Raw genomic sequence first — 15,576 nt, 5'->3', positions numbered from 1 at the left:
ACGCTTGGAAACGCTAATGTGGACAGAGCGTTTTGAAATAAAAACACCATTTTCAAATGTATCCGGTTTAATGTAGACGTAGCCTCAGGAGGAACTGTAAAAGGCGGTTTGTGGCATTCGGGATGGTCTTGTCTACAACTCTGCATAGCAGGCGCTGATGACTTAGGTATGGAAATACATGTTGACAGGACATAGTATTCAGACCGAATGCAATGATTGGACAAACAATTTTTGGTCCTGAGACTTCCACATAAGATATGTTTTAATATTTAGACCACTTCTATTATTGATTGCAATCAGGATGTGAATAGACTTTTAACCAGTTTAACAAAAAGTATTAATATATATTATTTTTTGCCTACCCTACCTTCAAGATATTATTTTTTTAATTATACATACCTATTGTTAATTTCCAAATTAAAGTTACTTTTATGTTTTTTGAGGGTTGTAAAGTAAAGAATTGTGAAACTGGAGTTGTTACTGTCCGGAGACAGCATTTTGTATATTTTGAGCAGGTTAAATTAACACATATAGTGTGTTACTTACACATTTTGTATATATCGAGTGTTTGTCAGCACGCACGCAGGTGTAGAACTTGTTCCTGAAGTTGAGTCCTCTCTGCCTCGTTACATCCAAGTGTTTGAACGAGTCTATCCACATCTGTGTTTGTTCTGGACAGACCTGTTTGAAGACATTAAACTGATTCAACTATGGCCAATTTGTCCTGAACAAATATTATAGATAAAACTTAAAATAACATGTTTATCTGTAAGGAATGCTGCCCAGACTTGCAGTAAACTTACTGTAAAATTGGACGCAGCCGTTACGTCGCCTGTTTTAGCCACAAATATCACTGCACCCTCTACATGTTTCGTGTTAATGAGACCCTCTTCTAATAACTTTGGAAATGGGTTCATATTCAAATTACTTCAAAATTTTGTTAGATATATGTCGAAAACTCAGAGGTTAGGTCGCCCTTAACAACCGTCTGACTGAAGCTCCAAGGTTACCAAGAAACATTCGCGATCCCTAATTAATATTCATAAGTGGGCGTTTGAACATGTATTTTATAAAGTAAAAAATAAAAAAAATAAAAAAATGCTCTTGAAGCAACACCAAAGATTATTTTGTACCTTAAAATAATGTTTCCAAAATCGTTTCAGTGGTTCATCAACTCGTATACTCGTATATAACAGGGTGAACCATCTGCTACCCTCTACCGGCACTATGCAAGTTTCACCGATAGGGTGAGAATACTGTCTATGGGTGAGAAGCACCTTGGATAGGGTTGGTGATCTGTAGTTCGAAAAAGACAAAAGAAACTACAAATTTGACTTGCTTTACGGCAAGCGTTACTATAGCCGACCTATGTAGCCGACAGGTGGAGCCTATATAAATAATAGCCATTCTTTCATAAAATCATGCAACATACTCTACCTTGTCTGTGGACATCGTTATTTCCAAAGCCGGTGCTGGATAAACAAATAGCGTGCGTGCGACGGTAGGCTGCGGTAAGCTAAATTATTTACGACAGCAGTAATGGACAATTCCGCTACCAACCTGTAGGGGGACCGAAGAGGAAAAGTGCTTTGGTGTTGCTTTAAAGTTGATAAATTATTTCATCTGTTTTGAACACAATATCATCCAGTATTCTTTACAATTTTTGTATAAAATTTTTTTATTTGCATCTGAAACCTGATATTTTTGTATAATTTTTTTTTTGCATATTTGTGCTTAGAGGCCTTTCGTGCAATACAATACTAGAGCTTTTACCCTCCAAAACGAATACTTGGCTACAATGAAGAACAAAACCTAGAAAGAGAGAGAAAGGAAAAACGGAGTAAAAAAAAAAAAAAAAAAACATTTGCAGAATATTCAACAAACTTTATTACATGTGTATTTAAAACTAAAACAAATAAACCTAAAAGACAAACTCAGTGACTCAGTCTTTTGAGTGAACATTCATACTACTTCAACTCAGCAAAAATATACAATATTAAGACCTAATCTGAATGCTTTATGGCAATCCAGATATACTGGGCAGCGTAAAATGTGCAGATAGTCCAAGACGCATAAATTAACATAAATAAAACTCAGTCAAGCACACAAAAATCAACAGTTATTAGAACTTTAACCAATCATCCCTTGTTAATCACCTCATTTGTACCTTCGTAAATTAAAAACTAGTAAGCTCTGCAAAATAAGTTCCTTTCTTGTTACACAGACAAATAAGCCGTTATAAGATTTTAAAGAGGATACATTTTCTGGTGCAAATTAATTCTATAACGGTGAAGTTAAATGGAAGAATTGGCAGGTAAGGCAGACAGATAATGAATTAAAACAACACCACTTGGTTACGTGTTCCTGATGAGAAAGTTCAAGTTTAAAAAAAAAAGTTCTCATTAACTTTATATCTAGGCAAATTACGATTATAACAAATATAGCTTTCAATACAGCAATAAAAGACAGTATATTTGAAGCAAAAATATAGGTCCTGAGATATCTCTGCATCCAGTGGTAAATTATTATTTAGGCAATAAAACAAACTAAATAAACAATCAAAAATCCCCAAATTTTCCTATTCATTCCTATGTCACTTGATAAAAAGCAAAACTTGGCAAAGTTGTGAAGGGTAACTTGTCTTCCCCATCATCACATATTCATTAGTATGTTCCACAGAAGTAGAGAACATCTTAAGGCAAAGGTCAGTCTTAAAGATTTCGAGTTAGTGGTGAGACGCTGTGCTTGAAATGCCGTTTTGAAGGGTTATTTTCTCTCGTCATTTGGGGGCTTTGTGGTCAAACAGCTGCAGGTCAAGCCGAACCCAAACCTCTCCAGTGGGAACTTCGTGAAGCAGCAGCCTCCTGGTGGACGGACCTTTATTCTCAAGCTCTTTCTTAATAGTGGCTACAGGAACCTCAGTGCGACCTAAGAAATCTACAGAGGGAGAAAGACAAATGGAACAATGACAGTTTAGGGAAAGTGTAATTATACATGTTAAAATATTAAGAGAGATCTGTTTAAGACTAATTCAATTTGGAAACAGTCTTATACTTGCTATTTTTATACTGACCATCTGGTAAAAATTGCTCCCTCTCATATATCGTAATGCAAAGGACATCTTGATACAGATCTTTAATGTGAAACTGACAATTGAAGTTCCACTTGGGGTTGGAAGTGTCATTGATGGTTCGGGAAGTGAAGCCTTGAGAACCCATGGTCACTTCACAATATGAATTACTCTTTCCTAAAAAAAAAACACAAATACAAAAATTATTAATATACTATAAGATGTTATGGAACATTAATGCATTTATTGGGAAGATATTGCATTTTTTAAAAATGAAATCACCATTTGATTTGGAGGATTTTAGCTCCGTTGCCTCCAAGATGGTGACAAGCAGGCGGCCAATTCCACTTGCCTTCATTGATCGAGCTGTAAAAAAGAATAAAAACATGAACTTGGGCAACCTATAGTAATTATTGTTTACATTTTAAAGACCATGACATACACTACCGTTCAAAAAATTTGAGGTCAGTGAGGTTTCTTTAGTGTTTTTGAAAGAAGTTTCATGCTCACCAAGGTTGCATTTATTTGATCAAAAACACAGTAAAAAAAAAAACAGTAATATTGTGAAAAAAAATATCATTTAAAAGAACATTTCTATTTGATTATATCTTAAAATGTAATTTATTCTTCTGAAGGCAAAGCCGAATTTTCAGCAGCCATTACTTTCCAACAGAAATCCTTCTAATACGCTGATTTTATTGTCTTTACTGTCACTTTTGATCAATTTATTGCATCATTTGCTAGTATTTATTTCCTTAAAAAACATAACTTTACCCAAACCTTTGGACGGTTGTGTAAGTAGTAAGCGAATAGTCATATTTAATGTTCCCAAAAATTGTTTTTACACTGATAGGTCTTTTCCCGTTTTTTCTTCTCCGTCTCAAGGAATCCTTCTGATGCCGTTTTGATCTTCTGAACCCATGCAGTCCTAGCAGGATATTGGGCAGATGTTAAACATTTTGTGGCATAATGAAAACTATATATGCATGTATAGTTTCCTAGAAGCATATCCAATAATTTGCATTACAATTCTGTCAGTTACTCTTGCAGTGTAATTTCAGTAGCGAGATAGGTGGTTGTTTTTCCCACCACTTCTCGTACAGTGTGCCGATAACAACATTCCATGAACGGTTCATAAAACATCCCATGTATGCAGTAAATAGTGACTTGCTGATAAGGCTGATAAAAAGAGTGATCGCTGAAACTGACCTCTCGTTAATGTTCTCGGTCTTCAGTGTGTACACGCGATCTATGTGGGAAATGTGGAAGACGGGCTCATCACTGGACGGATCTGACGGAAGCTTCACCAGAACTTCATTGAGGAACACAGGCTGGGAACACAAATATACACATTAAACCAGTGTTTCTCAAATGGTGGGTTGCAACCCAAAAGTGGGTCACAAGTCCGCTTTGAGTGGGTTGCAGAGTGACATTAAAAAGAATACTACTCTATAGGGAGGAGTGGAACCCTACCGTCTTATACATTTTGTACTGGGTGTTGGATTTGGGGCTGAAGAGCTTGTCCGTTCCTGAGGAAGTGAACTGCCTGACAGCTTGAGTAAACAGCAGAAAGTCGTTGAACAGAAAGGCGTATAACTCCTTATTGCTCTTGGTCTTAAACACCTTCCCGCTGTGCAGCAATTTACGAGGACCCAGGCAGTTGGTTAGAGAGTTGAAGGTCAGATTCTAGACAAGTGACATAACAGAAAAGTAAGAAATCTACTTCTACCTTCAAAGCATTATATATGAAAATCTAAGGCAAAGTCTTTCAGCCAATCAGCCCTCAGAATATTTTACACTACCATTCAAAGGTCTGGGGTCAGTAAGATTATTATTATCTTTTCAAAAAAATTATTATTCAGAAAGGATGATATAAAATTCTTAAAAGTGAGGGTAGAGAGATTTACAATGTTACAAAAATTATTTTATTTTATTTATTTAATACTATATTTAAATATTAAGTAGCAGAACTGGTTTCAACATAGATAAAAATAAGAGTTTCTTGAGCACCAAATCAGCATATTAGAATTATTTCTGACCCATCATGTGACACTGAAGTAACGGCTCCTGAAAGTTCATCTTTGCATCAGAGGAATAAATGACATTTTAAAACATTTTAAAACAGAAAACAGTTATTTTAAATTGTAGTAATATTTCACAATATTACTTTTTGTACTGTACAAATAAAATCAGCCTCGCTGAGCATTTGAGACATCCTCAAAAACATTAAAAAATCTTACCGACTCCAAACTTTTGAACGGTAGTGTATATTCAGACGTCAGCCTATGATCGATCTTGCGACTTCTTGTATCAGAAAAAAAGATGGTATAGAAACCATTTCAAATGTCACGACTAAACGGCATGCTTTCTGACCTCTATGACGCCTTCACACTGCACATGGGATTGGATCCACTCCAGCCTGTCGGAGTTCTCCTTCTCCCTGACGCCCTCGTTCACCTGAGAGCACAGCAGCTCTGCCTTCTCCAAAGCCTCTAGCAGCTGAATATAGTCCACATGAGTCTCTGGAGTACTTTCCAACATCTGAACACACAAATACACACACGTATTGGTTAAAAACAAACTATTCATTTGCTTTCACTATCAATATCTAAGATGAGAGATGTAGAAAAATAAAACGTTATTTTCACAGTACTCACATTTTTAATATGGAGAGGGTAGCGAGTGATTCGTTGCATAGGTTTGAGTAAAAAGCTGGACAAAGGCATTCCTTTACAACGGTAGTCTGTTGCAATTTTCTGAAAAAAAAAATTAAATAGTGAGATTAACTAGGTACATTTAACCAAAAACTCAAATTGAGGTTTTATTAAGTTGGAAAATAACCTCTGGGAAATCTAAATTAAGTTTTTCCGGATATTTAATGTGTATTTTAACATTTGTCTTTTTAGCCATTTTAGTGGCTTTTTAGTATGTGTGGCTACCTTAAGGAAAGTTTTGAAGTCTGGCTCCTGGTCGGTTCTCTGTTGCAGCAGCGCGGCACCATTCAGCTGGCAGCTGCAGAAGCGGATGTAGGCCTGCATGTGTGACAGCTCAGAGGCCAAGATGTCCCCGATCATGTGAACAGGCATTTTGTCTCCTCCGGAATTTTTCCTTGCCTTCAGGGCCCTGCCAATACACACATCATGCATGATACGCTTGCACACAGGAAGAAGAAAAATATTTTCAAGTTCACCTCACATACTTGTGCATCTTGGAGCTGCACTGGATAAGCTCCCTCCAGTTGACAAATATCATGTTCATTTCAGCCTCAGTGAGACGGCCTGATTCAGACATGGGCTTGTGGAAGACCTTAAAAGAGACAAAGAAGTAAGAACAAGGAAGTAAATATCATTTTATCATCCAAAAAAACAACACACAAAAAAACCCAATTTAAATCAAATATGACACAAAAAAGTCATAAAAAGTAATGCAATTTTAAATAATTATTTAATAAACCTAATTCTTGTATAATACCATTTTATAACACTATTATAACACTATTATACTTTATTATTACACTACTTGTTTTGTTTTTTTACTTTAAAAAAATCATGTCATAATGAAAGACCATGAACTGCAGAAAATGCTTAATTTTATTCATATTAATTTAGTTAATAAATAAAATAAGTATAGATTTTCTTAAAAAATATATACTCAATAAATTATCAAAACATACATATACACACATATATATATATATATATATATATATATATATATATATATATATATATATATATATATATATATATATATATATATATATATATAAAGTTACTGCACTGTATATATATTTGTTAAATAAAGCTTTGCATCATATTGGTTTACTCTTTTTGATATTGCGGCACAAACTAAAACTGTCGGTGCCTTTTTGGTAAATTGCTTTTTTTACATTTCGAAGTTGCTTTGGAAGAAATGTGAATGTAAAATAGATGATTGTGATTGTGTACCTCTAGGACCAGCTGTAGGTCTTCTATGTATTTCTCTTCAGTTTCAATGAGCTCATGGATGTAACCTTGCCGTTTCCTCTCCTGCGGGCTCGTTGAATCCCAAGTGGTCTGGTCAGCACACCCTACAAGAAAACCGTACAGGTGAACTCACCCAGACACTTGAAGCCCATAAACACAACAAAACACACAAATTGGAGGCTCCATGAGATCCTTCAACAGTCTTACTCCAAACACACTCAAAACCAAGAAGAATAATGTCAGTCGCAGTGTATTAATGACACTCCAAACTGCTCCCGAATGAATCCTTACCTGCTGGTGGTCTGTCCGTTTGACCATCCATGGTGTCTTCATCATTCACATCCCATAGCCGCAAAAACAGCAGTTTACCCCCTGAATGATCACTCATTTTCTTGAGCTGTTCTTAGTAAACCTGCTCATTTACTGTGATGAATATTGCAAGCATGCAGGATTATTCATTCTGTTTACACCCATAATACAACAGCAGGATAACCATAACTAGATGGCAGTGAAGATTAGCAAGATTAATTCTGTCAGTAAGTCCCCAGAAATTCATGGAGGGGGTTTCATATGAGATAATATAGCCATTTTCTTTTATGTTTCCTCAAAACGTTTAATTTGTTGATCATTCAGGTCTACACAAAATGGAAGATGCATAAGTCATTTCTTCCCTATTGTGACATATCTGAGTGAAATGGCTTCTCGAACAAGAAAGAAAAATGTAGGTCAGGACTTGATTTTTCCATTGATTGGATCATTGAATGGTTGTGGTTTGCTATTGCTGTGATCTCACGTGAGTGACAGGTTGTCCTGCCCTCGCATCATCAGAGAGAAGAGAGATTGCATTATTTTGCAAGTCATTTTGATTAAAGATTATGGAGGGCACATGAACTAAATAATCATAATAATAATGATGTGCACGGAAAAATCATTTATAATAAACAGTGCAATATTCCATAAATTGTCTATTTATTTTTTTATAATTTTTTAATTAACTATTAATAATGATAAAAAAAATAAGATCAATACATGTCTATATTTTACTATAGATGATACAAGTTGGAATATTTATGGGCTATGTTGTTTTTGTTTTGTTTTTTAAATGTGTATCTGGAAGTATGTTTATTTTTTTTACATTGGCACTGAACTCTTATATTACAAAAATTAAAAGGGACGACGTTTATTTTTTCAAAAGACTTTAATTTCTAGATTTCTTCAAATCAAATAAGTACAAAACCCAAAGTATTTGAGATATTTGAATGATTATTAACAACATCCAATAAAATGATATTAAGGCAAACATTCGTCCACAGTTTTACCACTACTTGCATAGCTTCCTGTATAATATTAACAAATCTGTTTATACAGAAGCGATTCATGCACAAACAAGGCATAAAACGCAGTAAATATGTAACAATACCACCTAAGGCGAAAGCATTGTGCTTAAAATAGCAGCAGCAGCATAACTATAATCTATACCACTAAATACATCACAGACAGTAATACAAGTTGTCTTAGTTTTTACATTGATTTCAAACAAACTAAATACAAATAAAATTGAAGAAAAAGAGTGGAAACCATCTAAAGATTCAAGGTGAAACTGCCTCAAAAAAGTGACAGTTCTTTGTTCTTTAAAATGTCAAAGTGCCTTCAATAGCCAGAGATCAATAATACCAAGTTAAAAGATGTATAATAACCAGAATGTATGCAAAATGTAACATAAGTTTGATTGCGATGACATACAGAGGCAGTTCGACACTGTAACATCCCTTAAAAATGTAGCATCCCTTAAAATGACTGAGGTGCAACAGATTTACTGTGAAGTCCCATCTTATAAATTAAGCTGCCAAACATAAGAAATTTTAAAGCAAATTAAAATTTAAGAAAACTCAAAAAATGAACACCACAGAAAGACTCACTATCCCTCTACTAATAGGTTAGGATCGGTCCAGACTACCAGTCAATTGAATGAGAAGCCTTGTTTTAGTTTAAACAAATGAGATGGGTAAGGAGAGATAAAGGAGGGTGATTGGGTGAGTAAATGGTGGTTTCAGCAAGACCACCTCCACTGTGAGAGGGGGATAGTGGGTCTCTCATGGGCGAAGGGAGGGAAAGGTGTTACCACCCTACAGAAGAGGACACAAATGAGAAGAAAAAAGGGGAAAAGAATGTGTGACAAATGAATGTAGCTAATTTTGGAGAAGGGAAAAGAAAAATCTAACATTAGATACATGTACACCTGTAAATGACTGGAACAAACACTTTCTACTATAACCCCCAAAAATAAAATGAACCAAAAAGGCACCATAAAATAACACTAGGTATTGATAAATACACTAAATTATAAAGTGTTTAAAAATGTCATTGTGATAAAAATAAAATAAAACTGTAGTACACTGTCATAAATACAGTACAAGCAGCATAACCTGCAACAATATATATTTTTTTATAATCTGAACCCAAGTTAACTTTCAAAAGAAGCGGTTAAGGCAATCAAAAGCTCGCATAATAATTCAAAAACAGAACCAAAGTTAAGTCTGTTTATGGGTCTCTACTTACACTGCTGACTGGGGTCAGATTCTGAGGTGGTCAATTTCACATAGTTGGTAGGAATCAAGCCTGTGACCCCATTGAGTTCTCCTTTCCACCAATCAGGATCGCTTTTGTCCAGCACATTGATAATTTGACACTTCGAGAAGCTTAGCTCGTCCTCATTCGCTGCGGTGTAGTCGTATATGGCGATGACTTGGCCGACTAGAGAGAGGAAGGACAGAGAGAGCTATAAGGAGAGATACACAGAGAAATAAATCAACCCTGGATATTTGTGCTGTTTCTCACTAGCAGCAGATGCAGGTGTAGATTTGCCGCTGTTTGAGCCCAAGAGCTTGACATGCGAAGCAGGGAACCAGCCCTTCTGACGCTTCTTCCCCCTGGCCTGAAGAGACAGAGAGACAATTTTCAGCTGTCTATCAAAGTCATTTTTTTATTATTTTGTTTGCAAAATACCTGGGAAAAAAATGACAATTATCCAGTTGGGGACATATTATGGAAATACATTTTAGATGTCTATAAAATGACTTAAACTGCGATTTTAGTACCTTGATTAATGTAAGTGGATTTCAAAAGTGTGGAAAATTACTAATTTAAAGTCTTTGTGCATAAACGGCTCACTCACCTGCAGTTCCCCGAGCCACCAGCCGGAGGGGTTCTTGGTGAGGATGAGGATGAGCTGGCCTGGAGAAAGATTTAACTGCTCTGCTCCCGCAGCAGTGTGTGCAGTGGTCACCTGGGCCACTTCTACAAACAAAATAGCATGCTATAGGTTTAGATAACTATAAATGAATTACTATGATTTTAATGCTGTTATAGAACGTTACACTGTCACTCACCTGGTTTCTTCACCAGCATTCCAGGTTTACCAGAGAGACTTGAAGTCTAATGATAAAATAAAATAAACGTTATATCACAACAAACAACATGTATAAATGCCAGTATCCCTGAATATAAATATTAAATTACATCAGTCTCCTTTGGCTTGACGTAATTGGAGGGGAAGACTCCTGATCTGTCTCCGATGCTGCCTCTCCACCACTCCCCTTCTCTCTCTGATACCAGGACGGTGTCTCCCTCAGTGAAGGTCAGGTCTCCAGGCTCGGGGCTCTCGTAAGTGTACAGCGCCACGTATTCTGATGACGGGATCAACATACAAACATGGTTCACAGAAACTCAGGACTGAAGGACAATGCTGATGTCCATATATAATATGTCCACATTCACAGGCATAACAGACACAAAACATACTAGACAACTCTCTCAGGAAATGAATATTTGGGCTGCCCACAAGAAATGTTTAGCCACGTTAAAAACGAATTACTAGATAAATAATTGCACACATACAACACCATTTGGGGTCAGTGATTTTTATTTATTTATATTTAAATAAATTAATATTTTTCAGCAAAGATGCATTAAATTGCTCAAAAATAACAGAACATTTATAATTTTAAAAAAGATTTTGATTTCAAATGAATGCTATTCTTTTGGGGGGGGGGGGGGGGGGGATTACCTTCATAGTTGGACCCCTCTGCTGAATCAGATCCATCAGTAGAACTATGAAAAAACAAACAAAAAAAACATCAAGAACCAAACAAGATTACCAAATAGTGTTTCAGTGTCAAACAGTGAAAGCGAAAAACATGGAAAGACATGGAAACATGGTCTTTGCAGGAAGACTGGCACCTCAGGACACTGGTGAGTTTTATTATGCAAAGTTTGAAAACAACATTCACATTGACACTTTCCACAGACAAAGTACACGTAACACTCACAGCTACACACCCCTCTATTATGTCAAAAAAAAAAAAAAGTAGCAACATCACAACCACTTTAGAATGGTGTGTGTATTTACTCTGCTTGTGCGTCACTGCCGCTCAGCACTGTAACATAGGTTTTGGGGAACCACCCCTTAACCCCACTGAGTTCTCCCAGCCACCAGTTCTCCTGCTGCTCCAGAACTGTGATCACATCATTTTTGGAGAAGTTGAGATGGCTGTCCGTCTTTGCAGTCCAAGAGCACAGAGCCTGAGCTTGCACATTCCCCACCACCTGAAAACACACAGCAAAATGTCATTGCATTCCACAAGGAAGTTGTAGCTTACATAAACACTATGTGGTAATTCTCAAGGAATCCTGCATACCTGTCCATGGTTGGAAGAGGCAGAGCCTGTGGCATGGGTTGGGGTGAAAGCGGAGTTCAGCCGCGATCCACTCTGTCCGTCACTCAGTTTACTGGTGAAGAAGGTGTTTTAGAAAATTCCACGTTCTACTGTCATGCTCAACAAGACTTTGAAATTAAACAGTGCATCTCTATGAAATATTTCACACAAAGTCCTTATTTAAACTGATGTTTTTTAAATTAGGTTTTATTTTTTTGGCTTCCATTTTTTTAATCAAAATAGCAAAAATATGGCTTTGTGAAAAATTGTTTGGTAATATTTTATACTTTCAGACTTGGTGTGAACAGGTCTTGTACAACAAATGAATTTTGCCTCTTTCATATGAAAGGCATGCAGTTTGTAGCTGTGAATGTTTTCTGTGATGGTTCTGTAGGCACATGCACTTTGTCTGTGAGTGTACATTGGGAAAAGTCTGTAGAAATTATTGTGCTACAGGTGTACAGTAAATTAAGCATTCGAAAAATGTGAGGTATTCAGATTGGAGACCGCACCTGACAGAAATGGAGACTTGTGGCTTCAGGGCTTGTTTGGCCACGACCGGAGCCTCAGATTTGGCCTGCTTCTCCACATAGCTCTCAGGGAACCAGCCCATCTTCCCTTGCCGACTGCCGTACAGCCAGCCCTGCTCTCGCTCTAAGCTCTCATCCACCTAAACAAACACAAATCCTGCTGAACAAACTCTGACTCTTATGCTGTGAACATCAAGCAGTTTCAAAGCAACCTCCACCCGAACTGCTGAGACCATACATCATTCAAGGAGCAGCTGAAGACACACCTCTCCTGCAAGCACTTTACCACACCCTTTAACCAATGCACTTAAACACACATAAAAATAAAAATAAACTTTTCTTCTGTCAAACTGACCTCAATTAGGTCATCGCTTTCAAAGGAGAGCTCATCATCGTTTCTGGCAGTGAAGGGGTAGAGGGCTTTATATGTCGTCAATGCTGCTGATCTTCTGTGCTGTGTGCCAAGAGGATGTTTGCTGCCTGAAATCATGAGGACATTCATTCCAATCACATCAGAGATGACTCGACTAGCCACGCTAGTTGATTTTAAAACTCATGGTGCACATTTTTTTTTCTTACCCTTCCTCTCCTCCAGGCCACGCAGAAGAGCAGCAACAATGTCTGATTTGACAGTGGTCTTCTTGTTCTGTTCATCGTCTCTCAGCCTCGCAGCTGCGGCTTCTTCCTCCTGCTGTTTCCTCTTCCTCTCCTCATCCTGTTTCTTTTGCTCCTCCTCCCGACGCCTCCTGTCTTCCTCTTCCTGCCTTTTCCGGTCTTCCTCTTTTCTCTTTCTCTCCTCTTCTAGTCTCTTCCTCTCCTCTGCATCTCTCATGGCAGCCTCCTGTGCACGATGTCGCCTCCTCTCCTCCTCCTCACGTTCCCTTCTTCTTTCCTCTTCTCGTCTCTCCTCCTCTTTCATCTTCCTCTCCTCCTCTGCCCTTTTCCGCTCCTCGCGCTTCCTCTCCTCCTCCTCCAATCTCAACTCTTCCTGCCGTCTTCTCTCCTCCTCCAGTTTTTTTCTTTCTTCCTCCAGTTTTCTCCTCTCCTCCTCCAGTTTCCTCCTTTCTTCATCTCGCCGCCTGCGATCCTCCTCTTCCTCCTGCCTCCTTTTCTCCTCAAATCTCTGTCTCTCTTGTTCTCTCCTTTCTTCCTCCTCCTCCCGGGCCTTGCGCTCTCGTTCCGCTTGTTCTTTAGCAGCCTGTAAACGAGCTTGTCTCTCCCTCTCCTCCTCCTCACGAAGTTTGGCATCTCTCTCCTCCTGTATTTTCCTCTGTTTCTCCTCCTCATCACGCCGCAGTTTCTCCTGCCACTGCCGCTCCTTCTCCAGTTTGATGCGTCTGCATTAGGAAAGAAATTTTGCCTGTGAAATCCTGAATGCTTTTAAAAGGCTCTGTAAGTGCGAGTGTACTATGGGAAAGAATTTCTTACTTCTGCTCTTCCTCTTCTCTCCTCTTCTTTTCCAGTTCCTCCTGCTTGCGTTTCTTTAGCTCTCGAATCTTTTCTTCCTTAATGTTGCGAAGTTTTTCCAAAGCAGACTCTTGCATCCTCTGGCTCTCTCGGAGATCCTGATAAACAAACCACAAGATTATGACACGCTGAACTCAATTCAGACACAATTCGTGTAACAGAGAGCCAAAAAGTCCTTAAAGTTAAAATTAAATCAAAATATACCCAACTTAACACTGGTACCAGGTTTCATTTATTGGTACACATTAGCATATTTTTTGTATTCATAATCTATAATAAAAACAAGATGGTTTTCGTCTGAAATTACATTCCCTTTTTGCTGACGTCATTTAGACCATAAAATAATATTAACCAATAGCCAAATAGTTATTTAGGCACTTGCATACATGTCTGGCTCCATTCAGGTATGCAATTTCAAATTTTCATGTTCCAATTAAATTTGTATAAATATCCTGTTTCAATCAGAGGTACGTTACAATTGAAGGATTTTAGGGGAATTTGACATGTATTCACACTGACTTTAAAGCCAGAATTTACTCCAAAACAGGGTTGTTATTATAGTTACCTACAAAAACAAAAACCATACAAAAACCATTTCTGTTACTAAAAAAAGTTAACTAAAATAAATATAAAAAGAGAGAAACTTATTTCAGCTAGCTGTCAAGGAAATATTTATCATTCTCATTTAGTTTAACTTTTAATGTACTAAAAAAAGTAAAACTGAAATCAAATAAATAAAAACTATACAAACATTTGAAAAAATAAACACAAATGCAAAAAAGCTAAATATTAACAAAATCTATAAAGTAGTATCACAATGATAATAAAATGACAAACTGACACTTTTTAATAAATATTACTAGTCCTAATGTACACAATTCATCAAAATATTTCTCTACCTCTGAAATGACTTCCAATATAACCAAGATCACATTGACAGAAAACATTGTTAATCATATAACATGTTTCTATTCAGTTTGATTCTGATGTATAAAAACCCAAATATATTATTTCTGTTTCACTAAGAAATGAGTCACAATATGGAAGTAAAACACATTACAAATGGAAATGTATATTGACTGTAATACATGCCTAATCATTTGTGAAGTAAAGAACCATTAGTAATGATCTAAAGGTGAAGCTGCTACAGTAGGAATGAGCAGGAGGAGGGAAAAAGAGATGTGCAACCTTCAGAAGGAAGAAGAGATTGCTGAGGCAACTCAGTAAAGAGAGCAGGCCTTTAAGCATGCAGTCATCCATTTCCTCAAACTGCAGCGAAAGCCAGGGAGAGACAGACAAGTAGACAGACAGACAGAAAAGCTCTACAGCTAGTGATAAAGACACAGGGACAAAAGCATAGGGGTTATTTGCATTAGTGTCATCAGTAGCAGTCTATTTGCTGTTAGCACTGACTATAGAAATGCTAAATCGCTAAAGCTGGGGAATTATATATTTTGTCAAGTTAAAATCTCCTGTGGTTTAATCAGTTTTGTTCTGTTCTGTTCTGATTGGTTCACATGAATGTGTTAATCATGGCTGAGTGATATTAATAGATTACCTGGATTTCTTTCTTATACTGATCCATGTCTGCTAATTTTACTGCAGTCTCTTTCTCCAAAGTATTAAGCTGTTCTTTAAGCTTTCGACAGGTAAGATCCTTCTCTTCCATATTCCTCTGTAAAATCTTTACTGTTGCAGCTGCAACATGGAGGAAAAAAACAGCAGAAACATTTTAAACAAATTGTATATATATATATATATATATATATATATATATATATATATATATATATATATATATTTTTTTTTAAACAATTCAACATAATTCA

The 15,576-nt window shown here is 36.9% G+C and overlaps 2 protein-coding genes across 4 annotated transcripts in view; both read right to left on the bottom strand.

The window, feature by feature from the left end:
* pfn4 (profilin family member 4) overlaps positions 1 to 1,112 on the bottom strand; it is a 28,099-nt gene extending 26,987 nt beyond the window's left edge. Inside the window, exons 1-2 of one of the 2 annotated variants that reach the window (XM_082142620.1) lie at positions 804 to 1,112; positions 547 to 681 (exon numbers count right to left, since the gene is read on the bottom strand). In XM_082142620.1, coding sequence (XP_081998746.1) covers positions 547 to 681; positions 804 to 917 — 249 coding nt within the window. In that variant the 5' untranslated portion in view covers positions 918 to 1,112. The remainder of the gene's footprint in view (positions 1 to 546; positions 682 to 803) is intronic. The other variant, XM_082142619.1, reaches the window with a different exon arrangement.
* Positions 1,113 to 1,869: 757 nt separating this feature from the next.
* The window catches only part of itsn2b (intersectin 2b), a 31,248-nt gene continuing 17,541 nt past the window's right edge, over positions 1,870 to 15,576 (bottom strand). The window contains exons 16-39 of one of the 2 annotated variants that reach the window (XM_082142596.1): positions 15,306 to 15,445; positions 13,709 to 13,845; positions 12,860 to 13,617; positions 12,636 to 12,760; positions 12,263 to 12,420; positions 11,733 to 11,823; positions 11,444 to 11,640; positions 11,102 to 11,145; positions 10,555 to 10,721; positions 10,425 to 10,470; positions 10,211 to 10,332; positions 9,874 to 9,970; positions 9,595 to 9,789; positions 7,018 to 7,139; positions 6,270 to 6,376; positions 6,010 to 6,193; positions 5,728 to 5,826; positions 5,444 to 5,611; positions 4,544 to 4,756; positions 4,280 to 4,401; positions 3,916 to 3,998; positions 3,353 to 3,436; positions 3,074 to 3,247; positions 1,870 to 2,937 (exon numbers count right to left, since the gene is read on the bottom strand). In XM_082142596.1, the coding sequence (XP_081998722.1) occupies positions 2,780 to 2,937; positions 3,074 to 3,247; positions 3,353 to 3,436; positions 3,916 to 3,998; positions 4,280 to 4,401; positions 4,544 to 4,756; positions 5,444 to 5,611; positions 5,728 to 5,826; positions 6,010 to 6,193; positions 6,270 to 6,376; positions 7,018 to 7,139; positions 9,595 to 9,789; positions 9,874 to 9,970; positions 10,211 to 10,332; positions 10,425 to 10,470; positions 10,555 to 10,721; positions 11,102 to 11,145; positions 11,444 to 11,640; positions 11,733 to 11,823; positions 12,263 to 12,420; positions 12,636 to 12,760; positions 12,860 to 13,617; positions 13,709 to 13,845; positions 15,306 to 15,445 (3,791 nt within the window). In that variant the 3' untranslated portion in view covers positions 1,870 to 2,779. The remainder of the gene's footprint in view (positions 2,938 to 3,073; positions 3,248 to 3,352; positions 3,437 to 3,915; positions 3,999 to 4,279; positions 4,402 to 4,543; positions 4,757 to 5,443; positions 5,612 to 5,727; positions 5,827 to 6,009; positions 6,194 to 6,269; positions 6,377 to 7,017; positions 7,140 to 9,594; positions 9,790 to 9,873; positions 9,971 to 10,210; positions 10,333 to 10,424; positions 10,471 to 10,554; positions 10,722 to 11,101; positions 11,146 to 11,443; positions 11,641 to 11,732; positions 11,824 to 12,262; positions 12,421 to 12,635; positions 12,761 to 12,859; positions 13,618 to 13,708; positions 13,846 to 15,305; positions 15,446 to 15,576) is intronic. The other variant, XM_082142597.1, reaches the window with a different exon arrangement.

This window comes from Leuciscus leuciscus (assembly GCF_965113295.1).
Source record: "Leuciscus leuciscus genome assembly, chromosome: 17".
Taxonomy (NCBI): Eukaryota; Metazoa; Chordata; class Actinopteri; order Cypriniformes; family Leuciscidae; genus Leuciscus; species Leuciscus leuciscus.
The sequence above is the reverse complement of the archived record's forward strand: the minus strand, read 5'-3'. Positions and strand labels throughout refer to the sequence as shown.